The sequence below is a fragment of the Siphateles boraxobius genome, unplaced genomic scaffold, assembly GCF_051911475.1.
Source record: "Siphateles boraxobius isolate OS27281-9 unplaced genomic scaffold, OSU_SipBor_1 20, whole genome shotgun sequence".
Taxonomy (NCBI): Eukaryota; Metazoa; Chordata; class Actinopteri; order Cypriniformes; family Leuciscidae; genus Siphateles; species Siphateles boraxobius.
In genome coordinates this window covers 18,486,550-18,511,610 of record NW_027508811.1, presented here as the reverse complement: position 1 = coordinate 18,511,610, position 25,061 = coordinate 18,486,550, and the positions used below count along the sequence as shown (strand labels likewise).

The 25,061-nt window shown below is 41.6% G+C and overlaps 1 protein-coding gene across 4 annotated transcripts in view; it reads right to left on the bottom strand.

Moving 5' to 3' along the window:
• Positions 1-3,365: 3,365 nt before the first annotated feature.
• The window catches only part of gfra1a (gdnf family receptor alpha 1a), a 121,730-nt gene continuing 100,034 nt past the window's right edge, over positions 3,366-25,061 (bottom strand). For all 4 annotated transcript variants that reach the window (XM_077237261.1, XM_077237262.1, XM_077237260.1 and 1 more), the window contains 3 exons: positions 9,248-9,453; positions 6,391-6,435; positions 3,366-5,622 (listed from right to left, as the gene is read on the bottom strand). In XM_077237261.1, coding sequence (XP_077093376.1) covers positions 5,479-5,622; positions 6,391-6,435; positions 9,248-9,453 — 395 coding nt within the window. In that variant the 3' untranslated portion in view covers positions 3,366-5,478. The remainder of the gene's footprint in view (positions 5,623-6,390; positions 6,436-9,247; positions 9,454-25,061) is intronic.

Below are 25,061 nucleotides of genomic sequence, written 5' to 3'. Positions count from 1 at the left end.
AAACCTGCGGGCACTCCATGGCGCTTTCTGTGGTGGGAGAGCACGCGCTCTGGCTGAACCTGTCGGGCCTCCCTGACAGTGAGAAGAGGCGGTCCGGTAGAGCCCGGCCTACCTCTCTTTTGCCCTGCCGTCGCATTGATGCAGCAACAATGTGACGACAAGAAAAAGGAAGACGAGGTAGAGGGTGCCATTGCATGACAAATGAGCCAGCTGGGCATACACAGAGCCACTCCGGCTCGGGTGGAAACACTCGCGTGTCACGAATTGGCTTGGCAAACTGTTTCGGCTCACGAGAGGGTCACGCATACGATAATGCAGGGCTACAGATTGCAGTTTGCAATGAAACCCCCGCATTTTAACAGCGTTCTCTCTTCACACACTGAGGAGAGTGCCGCACAAATTCTGAAAGGGGAAATATCTTCCCTTCTGAACAAGGGAGTGATTCAGGTGGGCCCCCCAATCTGATAAATCAGGGATTTTATTCTCGTTATTTCCTGGTCCCAAAGAAGGATGGTTCTCTCCCATCTTGGACAATCTTGGACCTCCGTGTGTTGAACAAACATTTGAGGAAATACAATTTCAGAATGTCAACTCGGTCGCCCACACCATAAAACGGAACGACTGGTTCACATTGGTCGATCTGAAAGATGCTTTCTTCCACATAAGCATTTATCTGCCACACAGGAAGTTTCTTCGTTTCGCCTACCGAATTCCATTCTTCCATTCGGGCTCTCATTAAGCCCTCTGTATTTTCTGTATGTGTGCGGAGGCGGGCTTAGCACCCATGATAATGTCAGGTCTGAGGATTTTGACATAGATAGACGATTGGCTCATTATAGCTGAATTGAAGGAGAAAGTGTTGCAGGACACCTGCCGTGTGCTCACACACATCACATCTCTCGGTTTCAGGGTGAATGTGAACGAGCAATTTTACACCCAGTCAGACTGTGATTTTCCTGGGCTTGCAGTTGAACTCAGTCTCCATGCGAGCGTGCCTCCAAGCGAGATGATGAAAGAGAACAATAGGTTACTATCATAACCCCGGTTCTCTGAAACATCGAGAAGAGAGATCCACCAGCTTTGCCCCGCTTACCGCATGAGAAGCGAATATACTTACTGGAGAACAGTAGCGCATGCAAGCTTTATATGCCTGCAGGTAAGGGAGTGAGGCTTTACCTGGCACTGGGTGTGCGCTTCTCTCTGTCTTTCCAGACTTGGTGCAATTGGATGCTTCTGCAGAGGTCAGGTACGGATGCCCTTCCCATAGATGGATCTCTCCACTCGATGTTTCAGAGAACCGGGGTTACAACAGTAACCTATTGGTTTAGTGAGGTGTGCGTTATTTTAAAATGGAGCATTAAGCTTTTAGGCGCCATTCACCGGACATTTCAATTTAGAACTGCGGTGATACGTATTAACTCCAACGTAATAAAACGGTGCCATATTCAAGTTAATCTGTTCCGGAAAAAAACTTAACACGCTTTTAGCGACACTCACTGGACATTTCAAACTGTCACGAAACGTGTACGAAGCAATGTATTTTGTGTTTTGGAAAAATGTTGCCATTTACGTTTTTCTTATGAGCCTGGGCTGCAATTGGAATCTGAGACATGAGCTAAAAATGGAGCCAATGGAGTTGCTTTTTAAGAGTGACTTGGGTTCAGTCTCTATAAGAACCAACTAAGATCTCTTTCCTTGATCAAATTGAATAGAGAAAAAAAAGTTATAAATAAATCGTCTTTGCATTGACTTTAGTACTTTTTGCGGGACTTTAGTTATGTTTAGTTTCTTTTTTTGTTATGGTAATGTCTCAGTCCACATTACAGTCACACAGTAACTCAGTTTGAATAATTGGTGTTTTACCTATTAAATGGTGTTTTACAGTAACACCAGTTTGAATAATAGTAATAACAATTTATTATAAATTTAATTATAAAAATTAAGATGAAAACACTAAGAATACAGTCATGGTCAGAATTAATGGCACCCCTGGTAAATATGATCAAAACTGGCTGTAAAAAATAAATCTGCATTGTTTATCCTTTTGATCTTTCATTCAAAAAATTGCCAAAAATCTAACCTTTCATTGAAGTAAAATAATTGAAAGTGGAGGGGAAATCACATTATGAAATAAAAGTTTTTCTCCAAAACACGTTGGCCACAATTATTGGAACCCTTTTATTAAATACTTTTTGCAATCTCCTTTTTTTAAGATAACAGCTCTTAGTTTTCTCCTATAATGTCTGATGAGTTTGGAGAACACCTGACAGGAGATCAATCTCCTGGGAAGGGCTCGAGCGAGGAGGATTTTTCTTGAAACCCTCCCAAACAACATGTGGTGATGTAGGGGTTGTTTGATTTTTAAAAAAAAAAAAGTCTTTCTGACCCCTAGACTCAAGTAATCTCTGCAATTCTCCATCTGTGATCCTTGAAGAGTCTCTGGCTACTCAACCTCTCCTCCTCACCGTGCATTAAGGCAATATAGACAAGAAGATGTCCTCTTCTTGGCAGATTCCTAACATCTTTAGTTGATTGTAACTTCTTAGTTATTGCCCTGATGGTCAAAATGGGGATTTTCAATTCTTTAGCTATTTTCTTACAGCCACTTTCTATTTTGTGATGCTCAACAATCTTTTGATGCACACCAGAACTATATTCTTTGGTTTTACTCATTGTGATGGATGAATAAGGGAATTTGGCCTTTGTGTTTCCTCATATTTAAACTCCTGTGAAACAAGAAGTCATAGCTAGACAGTTTCATGTTCCTAGTCACCCTGGTGTGCTAAAAAAGGTAAACATTAATGGGAATATACTTCAGAGATATTTTACCCGTAAAAAATTCTAGGGGTACCAATAATTGTGGCCAATTTGTTTTGGAGAATTTTTTTTATTTCATAATGTGATTCCCCCCCATATTTGATCATTATAATAGAAACTTTATTTTACACTACAATAGTAAAGTTACAATACAAATATATTTGTTTTAATGTCTGAAATTTTAAACCCTTGATCTCTAGGGAGACCTTGCAGTCTTTATGTTTATTTGACAACAGGTTTACACAACTTTTCTTGTCCCAAATCTGGTGAAATGCTGAATATTTCTGTCCAAAAAAAACAAAACTGGAAATTATGTAAATGTAAAAATATAGTGAACCTGGCACACATTGCGTTCTCAAATGTACATTATAAGTTTGCAGCATTCACTGTGAACCGACCCACTGTGAAACCACAAGCTGAATGTGTGTAAATGAACATAGTGCCACGGTTTACAGAAACATGCAACAGTAGCTGTATTCTTATACATCCTGCACATAAAAAACAAAACAAAATGAAACACTCATCACAAGAAGAGACAACAACAAAGGTGAATGTGTCAACATTTTTAATCGTTTTCATAGAATACTTTTTACATTTTCACAAGCTAAGAAGAAATGTGACAGATTGTGGAGGAGTCTTGTATTTGCATTTTAAATGCTGTGGAGCAAAAAGATGTGAATATAGAGAAATATAGATTTTACAATGTGGGATTCTCACTTTCCTGCTCCCATCTGAAGCATACAGCAACTTTGTGTTGCGTTCAAAGCCAGAAACACCAGCCCAACGCAGAATGCCTGTGTAGAATCCATAATCCATAGAAGCCTTTATTGCATTACCATCTCTCATGCTTGGTTTTTTAATGTTCATACTTTTAAAGTTCCTGTACTGCTTACCAGCAGAAAAGACAACATTACAATAAATAAACCCATAATGCAAAAAGATACAAAAATATGAGTTTCTTTCCCTTTTCTTTTTGGCTTACCATAAAACAATAGCATAGTGTTATAGTAAATAAATGGCTGTTGTATATCTCCTTAATTTGAGATACTACTGGACAGCAATAATAACAGATGTAAGTCTTCAATTTGTACTGTTATCTCTAAACAAAAATATATACTGTATATATAGTTACTGAGAAAAACAATAAATCCTCATCCAATATGATAATACATTGTACAACCAGATTCCAATTCAAATATAGCAGGCTCTATAAACAGTTCATGTTGAAGTATATATATGTTTTTTTTTTTATGTAGCACTTAAAATGTTCTGTAAATAACAAGAAGTACAACAATACATTATTTATTTTTTTGTTCAAAATGCCACATGAACCAAAGCAGCATGTCATAGACTCTTTTAACGTGTACCGCTGAGGTGGTTTAACTGCACATGCCTCATACTGACATATAGAATTCTCACTGATTTGAAGTAATTATGGTGCAGGATCACTGATACTGACTCTTTCAGTAACTTTTGTATAGACATACAGTACAAAAAACTGGCTACTTTATATAATACATACATGACTAGTTTGCATGTTTAGTTTGGGCCGAAGTATGAAAATCCCTGTTAAAGCAACATCAGAAAGGCAATATACACTTGATAGATACGCGGATGCCGGTTGGTTTAGCCTGGTGAGTGGTGAAGTGCAGTTTACAGATACTTATATATGCAATTGTAAAATAGAACCTTGACATATTGTCCGATTAAGCAAAAATCAATAGCTTTCTAGCCTAAGTCCATGTTTTCGCTGTAAACTGTGGCATAGGAGTTATGAAGCCCCAGTTCTACTGACATATCCATACATCCAGTCAACCTGTGACCTCATCCTCATGTTCATAACAAAGACAAACAAACAAACAGGATTATGCATTCACACGTGCAGCCACACACACGATCAAATAGGCTCCTTCATGTCTTATCAGACAAGCTACTGTCCTTTTGGTCCTTCTTGGGTTAAGCTTGGGCTGGAAATTCTTAATAATTAAACTCCCCTCTAAACTCACCTTTCACTTTCTGTGACTAGATGTTTTGCAAATGTTTTTTTTTTTGATATGTTTGATCTACAGACTGGCCAATGATGCTTTAGAAAAACTACAGAGGACAAGCACAACTTGTGAGAATCTAATTTTCACCAAAATGTCAACCAAAATAAAAGAGAGACAGAAGACAATTTGTGTAAATAAACAGTGACCACATCTCTATAGTGTCTTGTTCTCACTTTTGCTGTTTTTGTGTGTACCAGTGAGAAATGGATGGTGCACACTGCATCTTTAAGTACACATATGCACAGATAAGATTAATCTCTACTGCTTTGACAGGAGTCCTTATGATTTCTGGCCCTCGAAACACCAGCGGTTGCGTAGACGGCACAACATCACATGGGAATGCTGCAATGAATCCGAGGCACTCTTGCATTTCTTTCACGTTTCATCTTCCAACCCAAAATCAGGAGGGAAGAGACAGAAACTCAAGTACACTTAGTTTCATTGCATCAACAACATCAACAAAAGCTCTTAAAAAACAGAACAGCGAGAGAAAGAGAGAATGGGATGGGCAAAGAGAGAGAAAGAGAGAGAGAACTGAGTACAACAGATTGACCAGGAACAGAGATCGACTTTGTACAAATTGTGACTGTCCATGTTTTATGTTCTTAGGTGGCTACAATATAGCCGCGATGAAGATGCAGTGCAAGGAGGTAGCCAGTAGGAGCAGCAGAGAGCTAAGGGCTGATAAAGACACCTGTCGAGTGGACGAATTCCTGGAGATGGCATTGGAGGAGCTGGGGTCATCGATCTGTGGGTCCTTGGAGGAACATAACAGTAAACATGTGAGAAAGCGGATAAGCAATTATTCTTAACAGCCAAGAGATAGTTAGATAAATCACAAATGCACATATTTTTCCATTATGATGTTTTACCTTGAACTCTTCTATCAGAAATTGTACGCATATGTGCTTGGCTTTTCAAGGCTTTTAATACACCGTAATGAGACTTCTTTTTTTAAAACTGGACTTTCACCAGCAAACAACTGCTAATGTCTTGAAACACTATAGAAGTGTCCAACAGAACAGCAAAAAAAAAAAATTGTGATAAAAAACACTTCAAATTCTTTAAAAAAAAATGTCATTATGTCTGAGTTATACCTAACGTGGGTTTAGATGTCTATAGATGTCCATAGATTAAAAAGCTATTTGATTCGGCAATAAAATTATTCGCTGAAAAGTGGTCCTCATTTTTAGGGGCTGGTTGGACCTGCTGTTGCAACACTAAATGTCATTCTAGCATATAATGTTGCTTTTTATTATGTACAGTGACATTTAGTGAACTTTAAAAGGCAGAAGATAAGCAACGTTCACATTTTGCCATCGCCCTCCGCAAAGATCATGTGCATACCGGGCAGGAAGGGCCCTCAAGTGCCGGGTCAAAGTTCAGCAGAACTGGGCTAATGTGACATGAGATAATTACTGCTTTATCTTTGTTTTCATTCATTATTATTCATCCTTTCAATAGCACTTGAAATATATTAGATGTATGTCTAGTTTGAGATAAGCATAATAAGAAGCATACTTACCACACATAACACATCTATTGTGTTGTTTGTCTTCTGCTTCTGAGCCTAGAAAGGAAAAATAAAGCTCTATTAATAAATCAATCTGATCGAAATTAAATAATAACATCTTAGACCAAGAAAATCCTTGCCAAACAACATTCTATGTTGCCTTATAATGCTCCAGAATGATCCACACCAGATAATCTTTAACAAAAAACTCAGACTGCTGTTTATAGCTGTTAATTGCATTGTATTAGTAATGTGCTTTATTATGCTATTGTGATTCTGTCCTCAGATACAGTGTCAATATAACCATAGAGAAGTAAATGGGCATGCAAGTTGATATAAATACTAATCATAGCCGGTAGGTTACTGGAAGGTTCCCATTTGAGGCCACCTTATATTTCTCACAAACAGTAATCAAATTTTAGCATTTTAAATGTAACCCCTCCAGTAGCATACAATTAAGTATGGATTTCACATCCTTATGTGTGTGTTCTTGTTGTGCATAGGTATGTGTGTCTAAGGAAGTGAGAAGCGGTGGTGATATAGGAGAGCTGGTGACAATATAATGAATGGATTCCTGTGTGTTGGCGGTTCGGTATCCTCCTGAAAGAAGCCAACTTGAATCTAAGCCAGAGCCCAGCATGATAAAGCAATGCCTCGACCAGAAAGAAACATTATAAACAACCGCATTTACGGACCAGCAAAAATAGGATTTGAGGTTTAATATCAAAGATTAATTTCTCCCAGAGCGGTCCTAGCACCCTTTAAACATTTTAAAAATTGAAGAAATAAACCAACAAAAAACAGGTATAATTCTCAGGCACAAAAAAAAGTTGGATATTTGTTCTGTGAATACATCAAGTGCTGTTACATTGAATTTTTGATTACATTGAAGCAAAAACGCTCCCGAAGTGCAATATATGTCACTCTAATAGTCCAAAAAAGGAAGAAACAGAAAAATAGAACAAATCTCATGAAAGTGGCCCTTAATCTCACTGAATCACTTGACAGCATACTAAGCAGAGAGTTTCTCACTTTAATTGTATATTTAGATCATGAGTTCACACTGAACCAAGAGATCTGATTTGTACCGCTAAAGCAGAGCATTCAGTAATTTAGCAAATGTGCTCAATACTTGCATTTTGACACTTTTACACAAGATGAGGTATTACCATATGTCTCTTTGTTTTGAGGGAGGTAATGCACATCTGTCTCTGTCATTTTACCCACAGGAAAACACGCAAAGGCAAAAACCCTTTCTACCATATAACTAAAGGGGGACGTAAGCAGTACAGCTGGCTGTAAACATCTCAGTTCTAAACGAAAGTGAGAGAGAGGCAGTTTGATATGCAGCAAAGTATTTGCATACTGAAGTCGTCTCGCTAGTTTTCCTGGAGGTCAGCTGCGTGTGCTGCGATCATTTGTAACTGACGAAGAAAGACTGACAGACATATCCCATGAGTCTGCACTCCCTGTATCTGTTCTTCTCCTCATTTTCACATTGACAGCTGCTCCCCCTCAGAGGACTACGTTTAGCAGCGAGGCTAATACAGAAACATGTAAACTCATTAACTTCACTTTCTCCTGCTGCTGTGCTGTTCTCTGTTGGAGTGTATGGGTGTGAGTGTGTGTTCGCCCTAATGTCTGTGATTATATATTTTCTGTGCAATCTTCTGTACAGTATGTTACATTTTTGCTGTTTTATGAATCATTTTGTGTTTCATAATTGTTTTACTCTTTACATTTTGCTGAGAGACATTTAGTTATATTGAATCATTTAGCAGACGGTAAATCGACTTACAAATGAGAACAATAGAATAATTTAAACCAACAAATGGCAACAATATGTAAGTGCTGTGACAAGTCCTAGTTAGGCCCCGTTTACACGAAGGGAAGACAAAGATATTTCCTTGCGGTTTGGCCTCTCATTTCCACGAAAACCCTGTTTTTATCACAGAAAACGATTATTTCTAAAAACTCCAGCCAAAGTGCAGATTTCTGATAACGGCGGTTATGTGTTGTCGTGTCAACTGGGAGAAACGGGGTTTTAGGTTCTCAAACGTCACATTATGCGCCAGAAAATACTTAACGTCATGTGAGCGCCCAGTTTGGTATAGTTATGATGGGGGGGATGTTAGTTTCTCTCAATACTCTGCTATGTGTAAATGTGGCCTTAGTCTAGCATGGTATTTTTGTTAATAAATAGAAAAAATAGAATAGACATGGAATAGAAAGTGTTAATGGGCCAAGTGTTATCGAAGAAGAGACATGATATAGCATATAACTAACAACTAAAATGGGAAACTTTTTATGCATTTTGGCTGTTCATCTACACAACGTTGTTTTTTGGGGACTGAAAATGGAAACTTTTGAAAACGGTTTCAAAGTGTAATTGAATTTGTGAAAACGGTGATGTAGTATGTGTTCAGTCAAGGCGTGTAGTGTTTCTTTATAAAGTGGCATTGCCATCTATTTGCCTAGCATGCATAATACAGCGTTTCTTGTTTTTGACAACATGCCCCGAAAGGTCATTGATAATAGCTTTTTTTGTAAGGAAGACTTTAAGGTTTTTACTTGAAAGTTTACTTTCAAAAATAAACTTACCCCCAAATACTCAGTGGAGTAAGAAGTGACAAATCGGTCTCCCCTATAACGTTGTATAACTCTCTCAAATCAAGCATACACAACTGAAATATTCCCTTCATAAAAGCATAATTTTCAAGATCACCAGAGGTGTTTATTATCTGATGACACTTAAGGACCACAAACACAAAGTGTTTTTTACAACCCTGCATTCCCTGGGGCACATACACCAAACCCCACAATACATACATGAAACTTGAAGATCTATGTCTGCAATAGTTGCACTGACCTGCAGGCTACCACAGAACTGGTAGAGGGAGTTATCAGCCGGGTTGAGATGGTTGATGTGTGTCGCAGGCTCTATGGCATTAGGTGATCTCTCTCGATCCCTGGCCTTCTGGGATGGTGTTGTTATAGAGGTGGTGGTTTGCACTGGGGGCACCGTCTGCCACACACTCACGTCTGTCCCATTTCCAAACGCCTGGATCGCATTGCCTACATACAAAGAGCAAAGATAGTATTTACCTCATATAAAAAGAGAGATATGAAATCTTCAATAATAAATTTTAAGGCCAATAAAGAGATACACAGGATAAACACTGTGGATAGGTTTTCCTCCTGTTTGCTCTCAAGTCTCAAGCATTCACCGTGAGACATGCATTTCAACCAGTTCACATGCTCACACGTCACACCTTGTATTTCTTGAGGAGAAGAGATAACTTGTCCCGCTATACAAATTAATGGACTAGGCGCAGGCAAACGAAGGGAAGTTCTATGCCGAGTTCATAGCTGCTGTCTCGAGTTATACCGAGTTAAATGCCAGCTACATGCCAATCAGAAATTAGAATTAGTTGTTCCCGCTGCAAGCACGTTCGTTACTAGGCAACATGCGCACACATGGAGTGGTAGTTGGAAGAGCAAGATCTGATGAATGCGGTTTGCGGTAGGAACTGCAGTTCCCTTTCGAGAGCGGTAACTCAACATTGCGTAGCTACGCTGCTTACACTCGCCCTGCCACGAGCAGCGCGGAGTCGCAGTCCGTGCCTATATTGGCCTCCCGATGGAAAAACACAAGAGTGCCAATGTTCCCCCGCCATGCACGACACCGCTCGTGCACGTTTAGCACACTTTTGCCAGATTTTACAACCTGGATGTACCGTCTGTGGCATCTCAAGTGCTTTCGGTTAAATCCCTTACTCATGTATTGTGAACTGTTCTAGTTGTACGCAGTGGTTACCGCTATATGCTGTTGACTCTGTGTATATGGCCACTAGTGTTTAATACAGTTGTTACCACTAACGCCGTTGACGCAGTGCTTATTGTGTTGTGTCTGCCCTGGATCAGTGCAGCCATCGCTTTCATTGCGCTTGTATATGTAATTTTGATAGGGTTGGGGATGATGTCTCATTGGTCTATTACCACCTATCAAATGCGAGCACTGCTAGCGGCGCGGCTATTGGCTGACCATCTGTCTCTTCCGTGGCTGGTGTAGCTTGGCCCCGTTTTCCCCGGGCATATCTTCACTACTCTCACTGCGGGATTTAATACAGTTCCTGCAGCGTAGCTACGCAATGTTAAGTTACCGCTCTCGAAAGGGACTGTCTCCGGTTACTATAGTAACCTCGGTTCCCTGAGAGGCGGGAACGAGACATTGCGTTAGCAGCCGTGTTTGCTGTTCGATCAGCTGTGCAGCATTCAGTCGTGATTCTGACGCAATTGCCCATGCATTTTATACTGCCCGCAAGCCTGTCAGTATGTGCATACTTTGTGACAATTGGCCAGCTGTTCCAAGCTGGCGTTAGCCCATAAGATTTCAACAAAAGTGGAGAAGGGAGAGTTCACGCAGCGTAGCTACGCAATGTCTCGTTCCTGCCTCTCAGGGAACCGAGGTTATGATAGTAACCGGAGACGTTTTTCTTAGCATTTTGATTTTATGATTCCTGGACGAAATCTCTTGCCTATGATCAAAGACAGTGGGAGCTGAGGTTGAGGAATATAGCCAAACTCGTGCTAAATTATTTTTGATGCAGTCAAAAACTCTCCAACTGCTATTAAAGGGGTCATCGGATGCAAAATTCACTTTTATATGGTGTTTGCATATACAGGTGCTGGTCATATAGTTAGAATATCATCAAAAAGTTGATTTATTTCAGTAATTCCATTCAAAAAGTGAAATTTGGATATTATATTCATTCATTACACACAGACTGATATATTTCAAATGTTAATTTCATTTAATTTTAATGATTAAAACTGACAACTAATGAAAATCCCAAAATCAGTGTCTCTGAAAATTAGAATATTACTTAAGACCAATACAAAAAAAGGATTTTTAGAAATGTTGGCCAACTGAAAAGAATGAACATGAAAAGTATGAGCATGTACAGCACTCAACAGTTAGTTGGGGTTCCTTTTGCCTGAATTACTGCAGCAATGCGGCGTAGCATGGAGTTGATCAGTCTGTGGCACTGCTCAGGTGTTATGAGAGCCCAGGTTGCTCTGATAGTGGCCTTCAGCTCTTCTGCATTGTTGGGTTTGGCGTATTGCATCTTGCTCTTCACAATACCCCATAGATTTTCTATAGGGTTAAGGTCAGGCGAGTTTGCTGGCCAATTAAGAACAGGGATACCATGGTCCTTAAACCAGGTACTGTTAGCTTTGGCACTGTGTGCAGGTGCCAAGTCCTGTTGGAAAATGAAATCTGCATCTCCATAAAGTTGGTCAACAGCAGGAAACATGAAGTGGTCTAAAACTTCCAGGTAGACGGCTGCGTTGGCCTTGGACCTCAGAAAACACAGTGGACCAACACCAGCAGATGACATGGCACCCCAAACCATCACTGACTGTGAAAATTTTACACTGGACTTCAAGCAACGTGGATTCTGTGCCTCTCCTCTCTTCCTCCAGACTCTGGGACCTTGATTTCCAAAGGTAATGCAAAATTTACTTTCATCAGAGAACATAACTTTGGACCACTCAGCAGTAGTCCAGTCCTTTTTGTCTTTAGCCCAGACGAGACGCTTCTGATGCTGCGTCTTGTTCAAGATTGGCTTGACACAAGGAATGCGACAGCTGAAACCCATGTCTTGCATACGTCTGTGCGTGGTGGTTCTTGAAGCACTGACTCCAGCTGCAGTCCACTCTTTGTGAATCTCCCCCACATTTTTGAATGGGTTTTGTTTCACAATCCTATCCAGGGTGCGGTTATCCCTATTGCTTGTACACTTTTTTCTACCATATCTTTCCTTCCCTTCGCCTCTCTATTATTGTGCTTGGACACAGAGCTCTGTGAACAGCCAGCCTCTTTGGCATTGACCTTTTGTGTCTAAAATTGCCAAAATGGTTTTAGTTCTTCCCCACCCGCATACAGATGCAGAGAGAGTGTTCTCCATTGTGGGTTTGAACAAAACTAAAACTAGGAACAGTTTGGCTCTGGATGGAACGCTATCATCCATCATGACTGTGAAAATGGCTGGCCTTGAGCCACAGTGCTTTAACCCTCTGGGGTCGAGGAACGCGCCGGCGCGTTTTGCTGTTTTTTTTCCACTTAGTAGCAACATAGACTTAAAATACTCCGTCATTTTTGGTCATATAAATAAAATCAATACATGATTATAAACTATAGAGGGTCTTCTTTTTTTTGTGTACACTCACATTAACATCAAAACCGTCTCGGTTACGTATGTAACCCTAGTTCCCTGATAGGGAACGAGACGCTGTGTCAAGCTGTGGGAACGCCCCTGCGTTGTGCGTCCTGAAGCACGTATGGAATCAGTCCAATGGAGAGACGGAACATCATAGGCGGGTGACGTCATCGACCAGGAAACTATAAAGCACCCCCAAAGCACAAGCGCGACAGCTTCTGATAGGCCTGAAGGAAGCGCTAACGGGCATGCTGGGAGTATGGCAGAACGACGCAGTGTCTCGTTCCCTATCAGGGAACTAGGGTTACATACGTAACTGAGACGTTCCCTTTCAAGGGAACTCGACCTGCGTCAAGCTGTGGGAACGCCAATACCCACGTCGCCATAGGAGCAAATGACCGTCATGTGGGAACTAGCGCACAGAGGACGAGAGCACCTGCGCCCCAGGAGTGGAACTTAAGTCCAATTCATAGAACTTAACAAATGTATGCGGTGAGGACCACCCAGCTGCATCACAAACATCACTTAGCGATACTCCTGACAACAATGCCTTAGAAGCAGCAATACTCCTAGTAGAGTGGGCTCGTACAGCCAAAGGTGAAGGCTGACCAGCCGACTCATAAGCAAGTGAGATGGCCTCAACCACCCACTTGCTCATTCTCTGTTTAGACGCGGGACACCCTTTCCTGGGTGGCCCAAAGCACACAAATAACTGTTCTGATTTCCTCCACAGGGCAGCTCTGTGGACGTAAGCGTCTAACGCCCTAACCGGGCAGAGAAGGTTAAGTTTCTCCTGATCTGATGAAACAAAAGGAGGAGGATAGAAAGCCTGCAGCCCTGTAGGTCTAACAGCATTAGTAGGGACCTTAGGGACATAACCTAGTCTAGGGTATAGAAAGGCCTTAACCATACCAGGCGAAAATTCCAGGCACGAGGGTGCAACCGACAGAGCCTGCAAATTTCCGATTCTCTTAAGTGAGGAGATTGCAAGCAGAAAAAGAGTTTTATAAGTGAGAAATTTCTCAGAAACTTCCTCAATAGGTTCAAAGGGGGCCAAAGAAAGGCCCTCTAGTACAATGGCCCAATCCCAAGTCGGCACCCTCATACAAACTGCAGGCCTCAGCCTCAAAGTGCCACGAAGGAAGTGAGTTATAAGTGGGTGTCTCCCAAGAGAAACTCCACTGAAAGGGACATGGTAAGCAGCTAGTGCCGCCACATACCCCTTTAGTGTGGAGGGGGATAACCCTGCAGAGAAACGATCCTGCAGAAACTCCAGCACTGCACCCACTGGGCCGTTAACTGGGTCCTGCCGGTGTTCTGCACACCAAGAAGTGAAAAGTTTCCACTTCAGGGCATATAACTTCCTCTTGGACGGAGCTCTGGAGTGAAGGATGGTCTCAACAACCTCAGTTGAGAGACCAGATTCTATGAGCTGGGCCCCCTCAGAGGCCAAGCCCACAGTTTCCACAACTCTGGGCGGGGGTGAAATATCGTACCGCCCTCCTGAGAGAGTAGATCCCTCCTGATCGGAATCTCCAAGGGAGAGCCGTCCAGAAGAGATATTAGGTCCGCGAACCATACTCGGGCCGGCCAGAAGGGGGCTACTAGAAGTAGGCTGACCCCGTCCCGGCGAACCCTCTCCAGAACTCCTGGTAGCAGAGCAACCGGGGGAAAAGCATACAGACGTGACCTCGGCCACGGCTGTACCAGAGCGTCCAACCCCAGAGGGGCTGGCTGACTGATGGAGAACCACAGATGACAGTGCGTTGTCTCCTTGGAAGCGAATAGGTCCACCTCGGCGCGACCGAAACTCAACCAAAGGAGCTCCACCACCTCGGGGTGGAGCCTCCATTACACCGGCCTCGGCCCCTGCCTCGACAGGGAGTCTGCTACCACATTCAAATAAGCAGGAAGATACATAGCTCTCAGAGACCGTAACTTCCCCTGGGACCACAGGAGGATCTGACGGGCCAACTTGTAAAGTGGACGCGACCGCAGGCCCCCCTGATGATTTATATACAAGACCACCGACATGTTGTCTGACTGAACTAGCACATGATGACCTCTGAGGTCTGCTAGGAAGTGTTTCAAAGCTTGGAACACCGCCAACATCTCTAGACAATTTATATGCCATGATAGATGATGGTCCTGTCACAGACCTTGGGCTGGACGACCACTCATGACCGCCCCCCACCCTGTGAGGGAAGCATCCGTCGTTAGCGTTACGCGACGACAAAGAGCCCCCAACACAGGCCCTTTGGATAGGAACCAGGTTTCTTTCCACATGACCAGAGCACAAAGGCAGCGCCGCGTGACTTTGATCGTGCGGAGGGGATTTCCCCTCGGGGAGAATCCCTTGGTCCGGAGCCACCACTGCAGTGGTCTCATGTACAACAGGCCGCAAGGTATAACGTTGGACGCTGCTGCCATCAGACCCAACAGTCTCTGAAACTGTTTTACAGTGCGTAGCTGGCCTAGCTTTACTTGTTTCATAGCTGAAAGAATCGAAGCGATGCGGGTCGGAGAAAGTCGCGCCCGCATCGAGACCGAATCCCAAACGACGCCCAGAAAAGTGGTCTTCTGTGAAGGAGATAATACACTTTTCTTTGCGTTCAGCCTCAACCCCAACTTTCTTATATGAGCGAGAACGACATCTCGATGCCGAACCGCCATCTGCTCTGTCTGAGCTAAAATCAACTAATCGTCGATGTAATTGAGGATACGAATGCCCTGAAACCTCAGGGGCACTAAAGCTGCATCCATGCATTTCGTGAAAGTGCGGGGAGATAAAGCTAGGCCAAATGGAAGAACCTTGTACTGGTACGCCTCGCCCCCGAAGGCGAACCTCAGGAACTTCCTGTGTTGTGGAAGGATGGAAATATGGAAGTACGCGTCCTTCAGATCTATCATGACAAACCAGTCCTCGGATCTGATTTGTGACACGATCTGCTTGATAGTGAGCATGTTGAATTTTAGCTTCCCTACCGAGCGATTCAACAGGCGCAGATCTAAAATTGGACGCAACCCCCCATCCTTCTTTGGAACGATGAAATATCGGCTGTAAAAACCTGACTCCAAACTGGGAGGAGGAACCCGTTCTATAGCCTCCTTTTGAAGGAGCGCTTTCACCTCTTGTTCCATTACCAGAGCCTGCTCGGGGCCCACCACTGTGGGCAGAACCCCTCTGAATTTTCGTGGACGACACCTGAATTGGATAGCATAACCCTTTTTTACTGTGTGCAGAACCCACTGAGATATTTTTGGAAGGCTTTTCCACTCTGCCAGAAATACTACTAAGGGTACCAGTCTCTCGAGACTGGCCTCTGGTGTAGCTTGATCAGCAAACACAGCGCCCTGTAACGGCGCACCGGCAGGGAACGACTGGCTTAACTGCTCTGAGACCCTCCTCAGAGGGGGCGAGCGTCCCTCGGGAAAGCGCTCGCTGGGACCGTCTGTGCCCCGGCATGAAGGCGGGGTTGGCAGAACGGGCCCCTGAGGGCACCGAAGAAGAGCGGGCACCGTGTAATGCGGTGAACACCTCTCTCCCACGACAGGGACCACCCTCAGCATCCTGACAGTGGCGTCAGGACTTCTTCTTTGCCGAAGCCTTCTTGGCCATAATAACTGTCCTCAGATCAGTTTTGCCCGAGGACTTCGGCTGAGAGTGCCACGTCTGGTCCCACTGTTTGGAAGGGGGAGCGCGACCAGCAGTACCGAGGACATGAATTTTAAGAGGCATAAATTTCTGAAACGCTGCCGACTGTTTCTTCTCTTCCTGAAATCTATCTATGACAGTATTGACAGAATCACCAAAAAGACCATGAGGAGAAAGCGGAGCGTCCAAAAGAAAAGCTTTGTCTTTTTCTTTCATGCCAGAGAGATTTAACCATAGATGCCTCTCTGCGGCCACCAGGGCTGCCATAGTACGGCCCATTAGCTTGGCCGACTCCTTGGTGGCGCGCAGAGATAAATCTGCAGCCTGACGCAGTTTGCGAACTACGTCAGTGCTGACCTCTTGAGTGTCACTCACATCCTTTAATAAGTCAGCCTGGTATGCCTGCAAGATGGACATCGTGTGCAGGCGCGCCGAGGCTTGACCGGCCGCCGAATACGCCTTACCCACTAAAGCTGATGTACTTCTAAGAGGCTTAGAGGGTAAAAGTGGTGCTTTAAAAGAAGATGCAGCTTCAGCAGAAAGGTGACTAGCAAGCGCCTCTTCTGCTTTGGGCATCGCCCCATAACCATGAGATTTTGCCCCCACAATGTTTGAATAAGAGGACGATTGAGGGCTAAAAACACGATAAGAGACTGGCTTTTTCCACGATCTCGAAACCTCTGTGTGGAGATCAGGGAAGAAGGGCAAGCACCGGCGTGGAGGTTGAGAACGGGAAGGCAAAAATCTTTCATCTAATTTAGATTTTTCTCTAGACTCCTGCCTAACAGCTGGCCACTCGATGCTTAACTTAGAAACAGCACGAGTGAGCACCTCCATAAGCTCCTCACTTTCGGGAGAGCGAGATGGCGAATCATCGACATCTCCCGCATCCAGACTAACAACATCCAGATCCTCAGAACTGGATAGTTGCAGTACTGGGGCCTCAGTTCGGGGGGAAGAAACCGCAGAGCGTGCTTCCGAACCCGAGACTGAGGCACTGGATCTAACAGGTAAGGCCTGAGATAGGGCAGAGCCCGTCTCAAGCCCCGCTGTTAGATCCATCTGCGATCCCCACGAATGACGTCGCCGCTCAGCCTCGGCATAAGCGGGACTCGATCCGCGGGGATCGCGAACCGAACCACTCTCCTCAAAGAGTGATCGGTGGGAGCGGAGCGTTCTAAGAGGCAAATGCTCGCAATGCTCACAATCAGCCCCCTCGAGAGCTGACTGGGCATGCTGCACTCCCAAAAAAACAACACATAAGCTGTGTGTATCCCCGCCCGTTAAATAGCGCGAGCAGGGAGGAACACACTTCTTAAATTGTTGTTCGCTCGCCATTGTCTCTCAATATAATATATATATATATATATATATAGTTTTTTGAAATAGTGAAACTCCTGCTTAGTGACAGACAAAAACACTTGAGACAGATCCACATATAGCGCTTACTGAAGGCATAGAAGCTGTCGCGCTTGTGCTTTGGGGGTGCTTTATAGTTTCCTGGTCGATGACGTCACCCGCCTATGACGTTCCGTCTCTCCATTGGACTGATTCCATACGTGCTTCAGGATGCACAACGCAGGGGCGTTCCCACAGCTTGACGCAGCTCGAGTTCCCTTGAAAGGGAACGTGTGCTTTTGTAAAATAAAGAAAATAAACAGGGTGTGCTTTCTGCCTATCTGTCTCCATTTAATTTTTTTCTGGAGCACGTCTCTAAACTTAAACAAAACTCAGCAAATACTATTCACCCAAGCATGAGAAATATATCTTTATAATCATTTAAGTTTGAACTTTTAAAATATCTAATTCAAAACTAAAATAAATATCCTCTGTTTATGTAATCTATAAAAAAGAGAGAGGTGTCAGCCGATCTCATTATTGTTCTCTCAGCTCATTATTCTGCTAATGTGACACGCCCACAGAGAGCGCGCGATATTCAAATGCAAATGATCTGAAGCAACACATGCAAACGTGTCAACGCCCCTCATAAACGGGATAACACAACAAATGTAATCATCAGATTAATGTACTGTTTCGTCTTGCGAGGCTGTGTGAGGAATAATCCTGGGACATTTACCTCAGAACATGTGCTGGTTTATTTTCATTTCAAGGAGCAACGGATCCATCTGAGAAGTACGTTTTTTTATTATTATTGTTCTAATCGCGATATCATAGTGTATTTAAACCGCAAAAAGACTGTTTAAATATGAATCGCGTCTGTGTGTGAATGAATGAACTGAACAGTTTTTACCAAACCCTCTTGCTATACTGAGATGAGTGAAAATTGACTGAAATATGTTGAAATAATGTCAAAATGTCTTTGTATTAGCAATGTATTAAACTGCAAATTAATATTTATATGCCCTAATATAGGCTATCATAAAAACAACAAACGATATGCCTATGTTACAGACAAAATATGAAAGACAACATTTCGTTGTCTAGTTTTGGATAGATTATTAACTGTTTACTGTAAAATAGACTACTGTCACATCAAATAAGCTTTTGTTCACCAATTTCTGCTCAAATGTTAAATATATTAGGCTATGTTTGTTTTGTCAAAAATAAAGTCATCAACTAGGATGCTATTAAAGTGTTTGTTCCAATGTAGGGTTTATTCAAACTAATGAATCATTAACTTTGAAATATGTATGATAAAATGTATACTTTAGTTTTTACAAAGAAATATTACACTTGAAATATTGTTATTTTAATTGTTGCTGTAATTGTAACGTTTTTAATAAAATAGCTAATAATATATTTACGAGATAGATGTAAACAAAATCTTAAAAGGTCAATATAAGCCTTCTCTTCAATTATTTGTATTGTATTTTATTAGTGACAAATTTGGGGGGAGGTAAATTATTAACTGTTTACTGTAAACTAGACTACTGCCACATTGAATAAGCTTTTGTTCACCAATTTCTGCTCAAATGTTAAATATATTAGGCTATGTTTGTTTTGTCAAAAATAAAGTCATCAACTAGGATGCTATTATAGTGTTTGTTCCAATGTAGGGTTTATTCAAACTAATGAATCCTTAACTTTGAAATATGTATGATAAAATGTATACTTTAGTTTTTACAAAGAAATATTACACTTGAAATATATTGTTATTTTATTTGTTGCTGTAATTGTAACCTTTTTAATAAAATAGCTAATAATATATTTACGAGGTAGATGTAAACAAAATCTTAAAAGGTCAATATAAGCCTTCTCTTCAAATATTTGTATTGTATTTTATTAGTGACAAATTTGGGGAGAGGATACATATCCGAAACTTTCTGAAAATACAGTATGAGAATTAACTACACAATTACTAGAAATGTTCACCTTGGATATTATACAATTTGCAAGCAAAAAGTGGAAAAATACTATTTTTTTCTAGATGTTTCCAACTGTGAACCAATTTTGTAGTATATATATATTTCTTTTCTTGTGTCCTTGTATTCTTTCTTGTGGCTCAGTGACACACCTGTGAAAAGCTCATTATGCAGGCTCATTAAGCAGGTCTTTTGTCTTCTTAGGTGAGAATCAGACCATTATATATGAGTCACGCCCATTTCGCATATTGCCTTTCCAATGTATTTTTGTATTTTTTAAATATAACTATTTATTTTATTTGGAATGATGTGTATGTCTTTTATCAGATTTACCAATTGTTATAATTTCCATTTGTGCTGGTCAATTATGAACAATGGGCAAAATTGAACTGCTAGCAAAAATTTAAGCAAATTTGGTGGGGCAGAGGGGCCGCTGCTGCAAATATTTGGGTGGCTCCTCCCTTAACAGATCTCACTCCAAACTTTTGATAAAACTTGAGAGCCCTGAAGGCCCAACGTCATATTCCAGGAGATGTTTAATATAAAATTAAAGTGCCATGAGAAATCTATGACTTAATTAGTGTTTCAAATGTGTTCAACTGTAAATCAAGGCCTAAATAAATAATGGAATTCATTAACATATTTATGAATGCATGCAGTATATGCATGTAGCACAGATTTCTCAAAATATTTCACAGAATATATATACATGCATAGATATTGAGAGTGATGGCATGAAACATTACACTGTATACTGTACGTGACAGGTGATGTTTCTATGTTTCTGATTTCCTACACAAAAAGCATCTGCATAATGACCATCAGCTTAACCTCTCTTTTCTGAGATTTATAATCATTGATCTAACAGAAGGACCAGGACTGTGTACCATTCAATATATGACAGAGTGACTGCAAGGACAGTCATTGCTAACTATTAAACCTGAGCTATTAACATAGATAATGTGCTGTTTGCTTTGAGTGCCTGTGTCATAGACTGGAAATGACTTTTGCCAAAACTTGTGGCCAAATGGTTAGAGGGTCAGACTGGTAACCCGAAGGTTGCGGGTTCAATTCTCAATACTGGCAAGGCAAGGCACCTAACCCAATCGCTCCCCGGGTGCCATAGCAAAAAATAGCTTCACACTATTCCAGGTGTGTGTGTCCACGGTTTGCAGTGTGTCTGTGTTCACTACTCACTAATGTGTGTGCACTAACCTGGCTGGGTTAAATGCAGAGGTCAAATTCCGAGTATGTGTTACCATATTTCACGTCACTTTCAACCTTAAGGTCTTTTCCCAGAACTAGGATCAGCCGCCTCATATGGGCCGCTGACAGGTAGGGCTGGGTATGGAGTTCGATACTTTTTAGGCACCGACCAGATTGCATTGATACCATTGAGTATTAAAATATGTGGAAAAGATCAAATGTGTGGCAACACATGCAAGGCTCGATGCCAACAGCGCACAATGCAATATTTGCGACAAGATAATTGCTGCCAAGACCGGCAACACATCAAATCTGATGAAGCACTTGACAGTGCACGGAATAAACTTAAAAGCAGAAAGTTGCTCCGTCTTCGACTGCAAGAACTGGAATGCATCACAAATTAACCGAAACTTAGCGTATAGGCTACTTGCCTCACAGACATGAGAAATAGGGATATAGAAAGCTTGAAATATCTACTTTTAAACTAAACAAATTCAAATAGATAACAAATAATCCAATTATGTAATCCAGATGAAAGGTCCATTTCTCTCTATAGGCGGGCGCATTCACTATACTGTGGAGATGACGAGTCAGCAACATCAACTTCATCTTTGTAGTCAACACTGATTCAGAAAACACTAGTTTATTAATAAATAATTAAAATGCCTCCTTGTTATTTCCCCCCCGACACATTCATAATCATTAGGTTACTTTTGCCAGTCCTTTGCGGAAAGCTTTATGTGTGTGCTTGAGCGTGAGGCCTATGTTCCGCCCCCCTAGTGGCCTATATGAGTCATTGAGTCTGTAAAAAAAAATCAACAAAATGAAAAAAATGTTTTTTTGTGGTAATATGTACTGTAATCTTGTTAAACCGGATTTCACAGATTTTTTCATGTAATCTGAAAAAATATAGTTCAGGATCCGTATCGAAATCAAGGTATCTGTATATATATATATATTTTAAAAAAAATTACGAGACCCAGCCCTACTGACAGGCTCTTGCTCTCTTTGCTATCTCCACTGAAACAGTACAGACAGCACACTACTCTGTGAAGAGTTTTTAAGAAAACCCCAAGTATGTTTGGTACAGTATGTGCGTAGTTGTTGTGTTGTTCTTTATCGGAAATGTAATACCTCTCTCATAGTGCATAGTGCAAGTTCTTTCTGTCGCTATGTTACCTCTTAATGTGTCCTTTTCATCCCCTCCTCTAATTTTATCATACTCAAATGTAAATAGTTTGAACAAACACATGATAAATTAGTTGTTTCTATTTTTGGATGCTTTTTTCTCCATCTCTCTAGGAAATACTGGAAAAGACCCACAAGGCTCAGAGCGCTTTGATCATTGTTTTGAGTCTATGAGCCCTGACACATTTTCTTCAGCAGATGAATCGTGTAGTTTCCTCTCATGTGTATGTCTTTCAATGAGTCATGTTCTTTGAATCCACTCTACACTCCAACAGCTGATGTCTGGAGACCTTTATATCCACAAGGTTTTATGTTTCAAAGAAAGGAAAATGTACTGCAATATCAGGCTATTGTCTTTTTCTCTGATTAAATGAAGACATTTTTCTGCAACACACATTAACAATGTGAAAGTGTTTGTGTAAAATAGATAAATAAATTATATATATACAGGTGCTGGTCATATAATTAGAATATCATCAAAAAGTTGATTTATTTCAGTAATTCCATTCAAAAAGGGAAATCTGGATATTATATTCATTCATTACACACAGACTGATATATTTCAAGTGTTCATTCCTTTTAATTTTGATGATTATAACTGACAACTAATGAAAACTAATGAAAAAAATCAGTATCTCAGAAAATTTGAATATTGTGAAAAGGTTCAATATTGAAGACACCTGGTGCCAAACTCTAATCGGCTAGTTATCTCAAAACACCTGCAAAGGCCTTTAAATGGTCTCTCAGTCTAGTTCTGTAGGCTACACAGTCATGGGGAAGACTGCTGACTTGACAGTTGTCCAAAAGACGACCATTGACATCTTGCACAAGGAGGGCAAGACACAAAAGGTAATTTCTAAAGAGACTGGCTGTTCACAGAGCTCTGTGTCCAAGCACATTAATAGAGAGGCGAAGGGAAGGAAAAGATGTGGTAGAAAAAAGTGTACAAGCAATAGGGATAACCGCACCCTGGAGAGGATTGTGAAACAAAACCCATTCAAAAATGTGGGGGAGATTCACAAAGAGTGGACTGAAGCTGGAGTCACTGCTTCAAGAACCACCACGCACAGACGAATGCAAGACATGGATTTCAGGTGTCGCATTCCTTGTGTCAAGCCACTCTTGAACAAGACACAGCGTCAGAAGCGTCTCGCCTGGGTTAAAGACAAAAAGGACTGGACTGCTGCTGAGTGGTCCAAATTTATGTTCTCTGATGAAAGTAAATTTTGGATTTCCTTTGGAAATCAAGGTCCCAGAGTGTGGAGGAAGAGAGGAGAGGCACAGAATCCACGTTGCTTGAAGTCCAGTGTAAAGTTTCCACAGTCAATGATGGTTTGGGGTGCCATGTCATCTGCTGGTGTTGGCCCACTGTGTTTTCTGAGGTCCAAGGTCAACGCAGCCGTCTACCAGGAAGTTTTAGAGCACTTCATGCTTCCTGCTGCTGACCAACTTTATGGAGATGCATATTTAATTTTCCAACAGTACTTGGCACCTGCACACAGTGTCAATGCTACCAGTACCTGGTTTAAGGACCATGGTATCCCTGTTCTTAAAGGCAGGGTTGGTAGAAATCCCCAAAAATACTTTTTTCCAAATTTGTTTAAACTGTCTTTATATATCAATGCATAATTAAAAGGTTAGTAAAAATTGAGTGTCTGTAGGCCTCTCAGGACTGTAATAAACACAGCTCATTATTCCATTCGGGACGAAGAAATGATTGGCTCTGTCGACTCACTCTCCCTCACTACCATGGATACCACCTCTGCTGATACAGGAGCAGCCCAAATGCTCGCACCCATTTGAAGAGGCACGGAAGCTAGTAATAACAATTATGGCAGAGAAAGAACAGTCAAAATTCTCAGTACCTGCATATAGAGGCAGCGAAGTCAAACAAGTTAAAAAAAGGAAGACAGTATTTGAAAAGGCTATGAACAAAAAGTCTTTGGATAAATCAAGAAATCATACGAGAGTCAATATCGGCAGGGCTTTCCAGCGGTGGCGACAACTGAGGGATCACAAGGGGCTGAAAAGTGACTCCATGATGGCTTTATTTCTGCTGGACAGGTAATCTTGCTGTTTGCATTTTGATGGCATTTATTTTTTCATGAAGCATGTATCACTAGCACACGTAGCTACCTAATAGAGCTACCTAACGTTACGTAGCATAAATAACATTACACTGGCTTAGCTATGACAGTGTAACTTTGGTGTTGACTGGTATAACGTTACTGTTAGTGAGCCAGGGTTGAGACGATAAATAAGCAATAGGCCTATCTGCAGTTGAAAGCTGTTTTGTTTAATTTCGCCAAATCTAACTAAACATTTGACATATATCAAGTCTGTGTGTAAAGAATGAATATAATATCCAAATTTCACTTTTTGAATGGAATTACTGAAATAAATCAACTTTTTGATGATATTCTAATTATATGACCAGCACCTGTATATATGTATATATATATATATATATATATATATATATACACACACACACACACACACACACACACACTCTGTTACGGTGTTTGTTGCTGTGCTTTTGTTTTTCCATCCCTCTCTTGTATGCCTCCTATTCGTTCTCAGGTTCCTGTGATAGGCCATGTCAGCTGCTGTCAATCATCATCAGGGCGGCTCTTCTGCGTCCAATCTGTTGTCGCCCTGTTGTTTTAAAAGACTTCCAGTCATAGACTGTAAAAAAATATGGACGACACCCCTTCGCTCTCTTCCATTGGCGAGAAGTGAAGCCGCCAGTGTCCCGATATGGCGCTGACATCTGCGCAGTTGCGTTTTCGGGACCAGACCTGCGCAGTAGTGAGCAGGAAGTAAAGCCGTGAAATCAGCGCCCCGCCCTCACTCTCGCTGAATCAATCGCAAGCACACGCCCCTGCACTTTTTTTAAGTGGCCTGTCTGCTCTAAGTGGCCTGTCTGCTCCGTTCTGCTCCAATTTTGATGTCTGCTGATTGCAGTACAGTACCTCGTTACAATAAGGTAAATACAACTACTAACCACATATTCATATTTAAAAAGTAACACATTAATATATCCTATAGTATAGGATATATTAATGTGTTGATATAGGATATAGG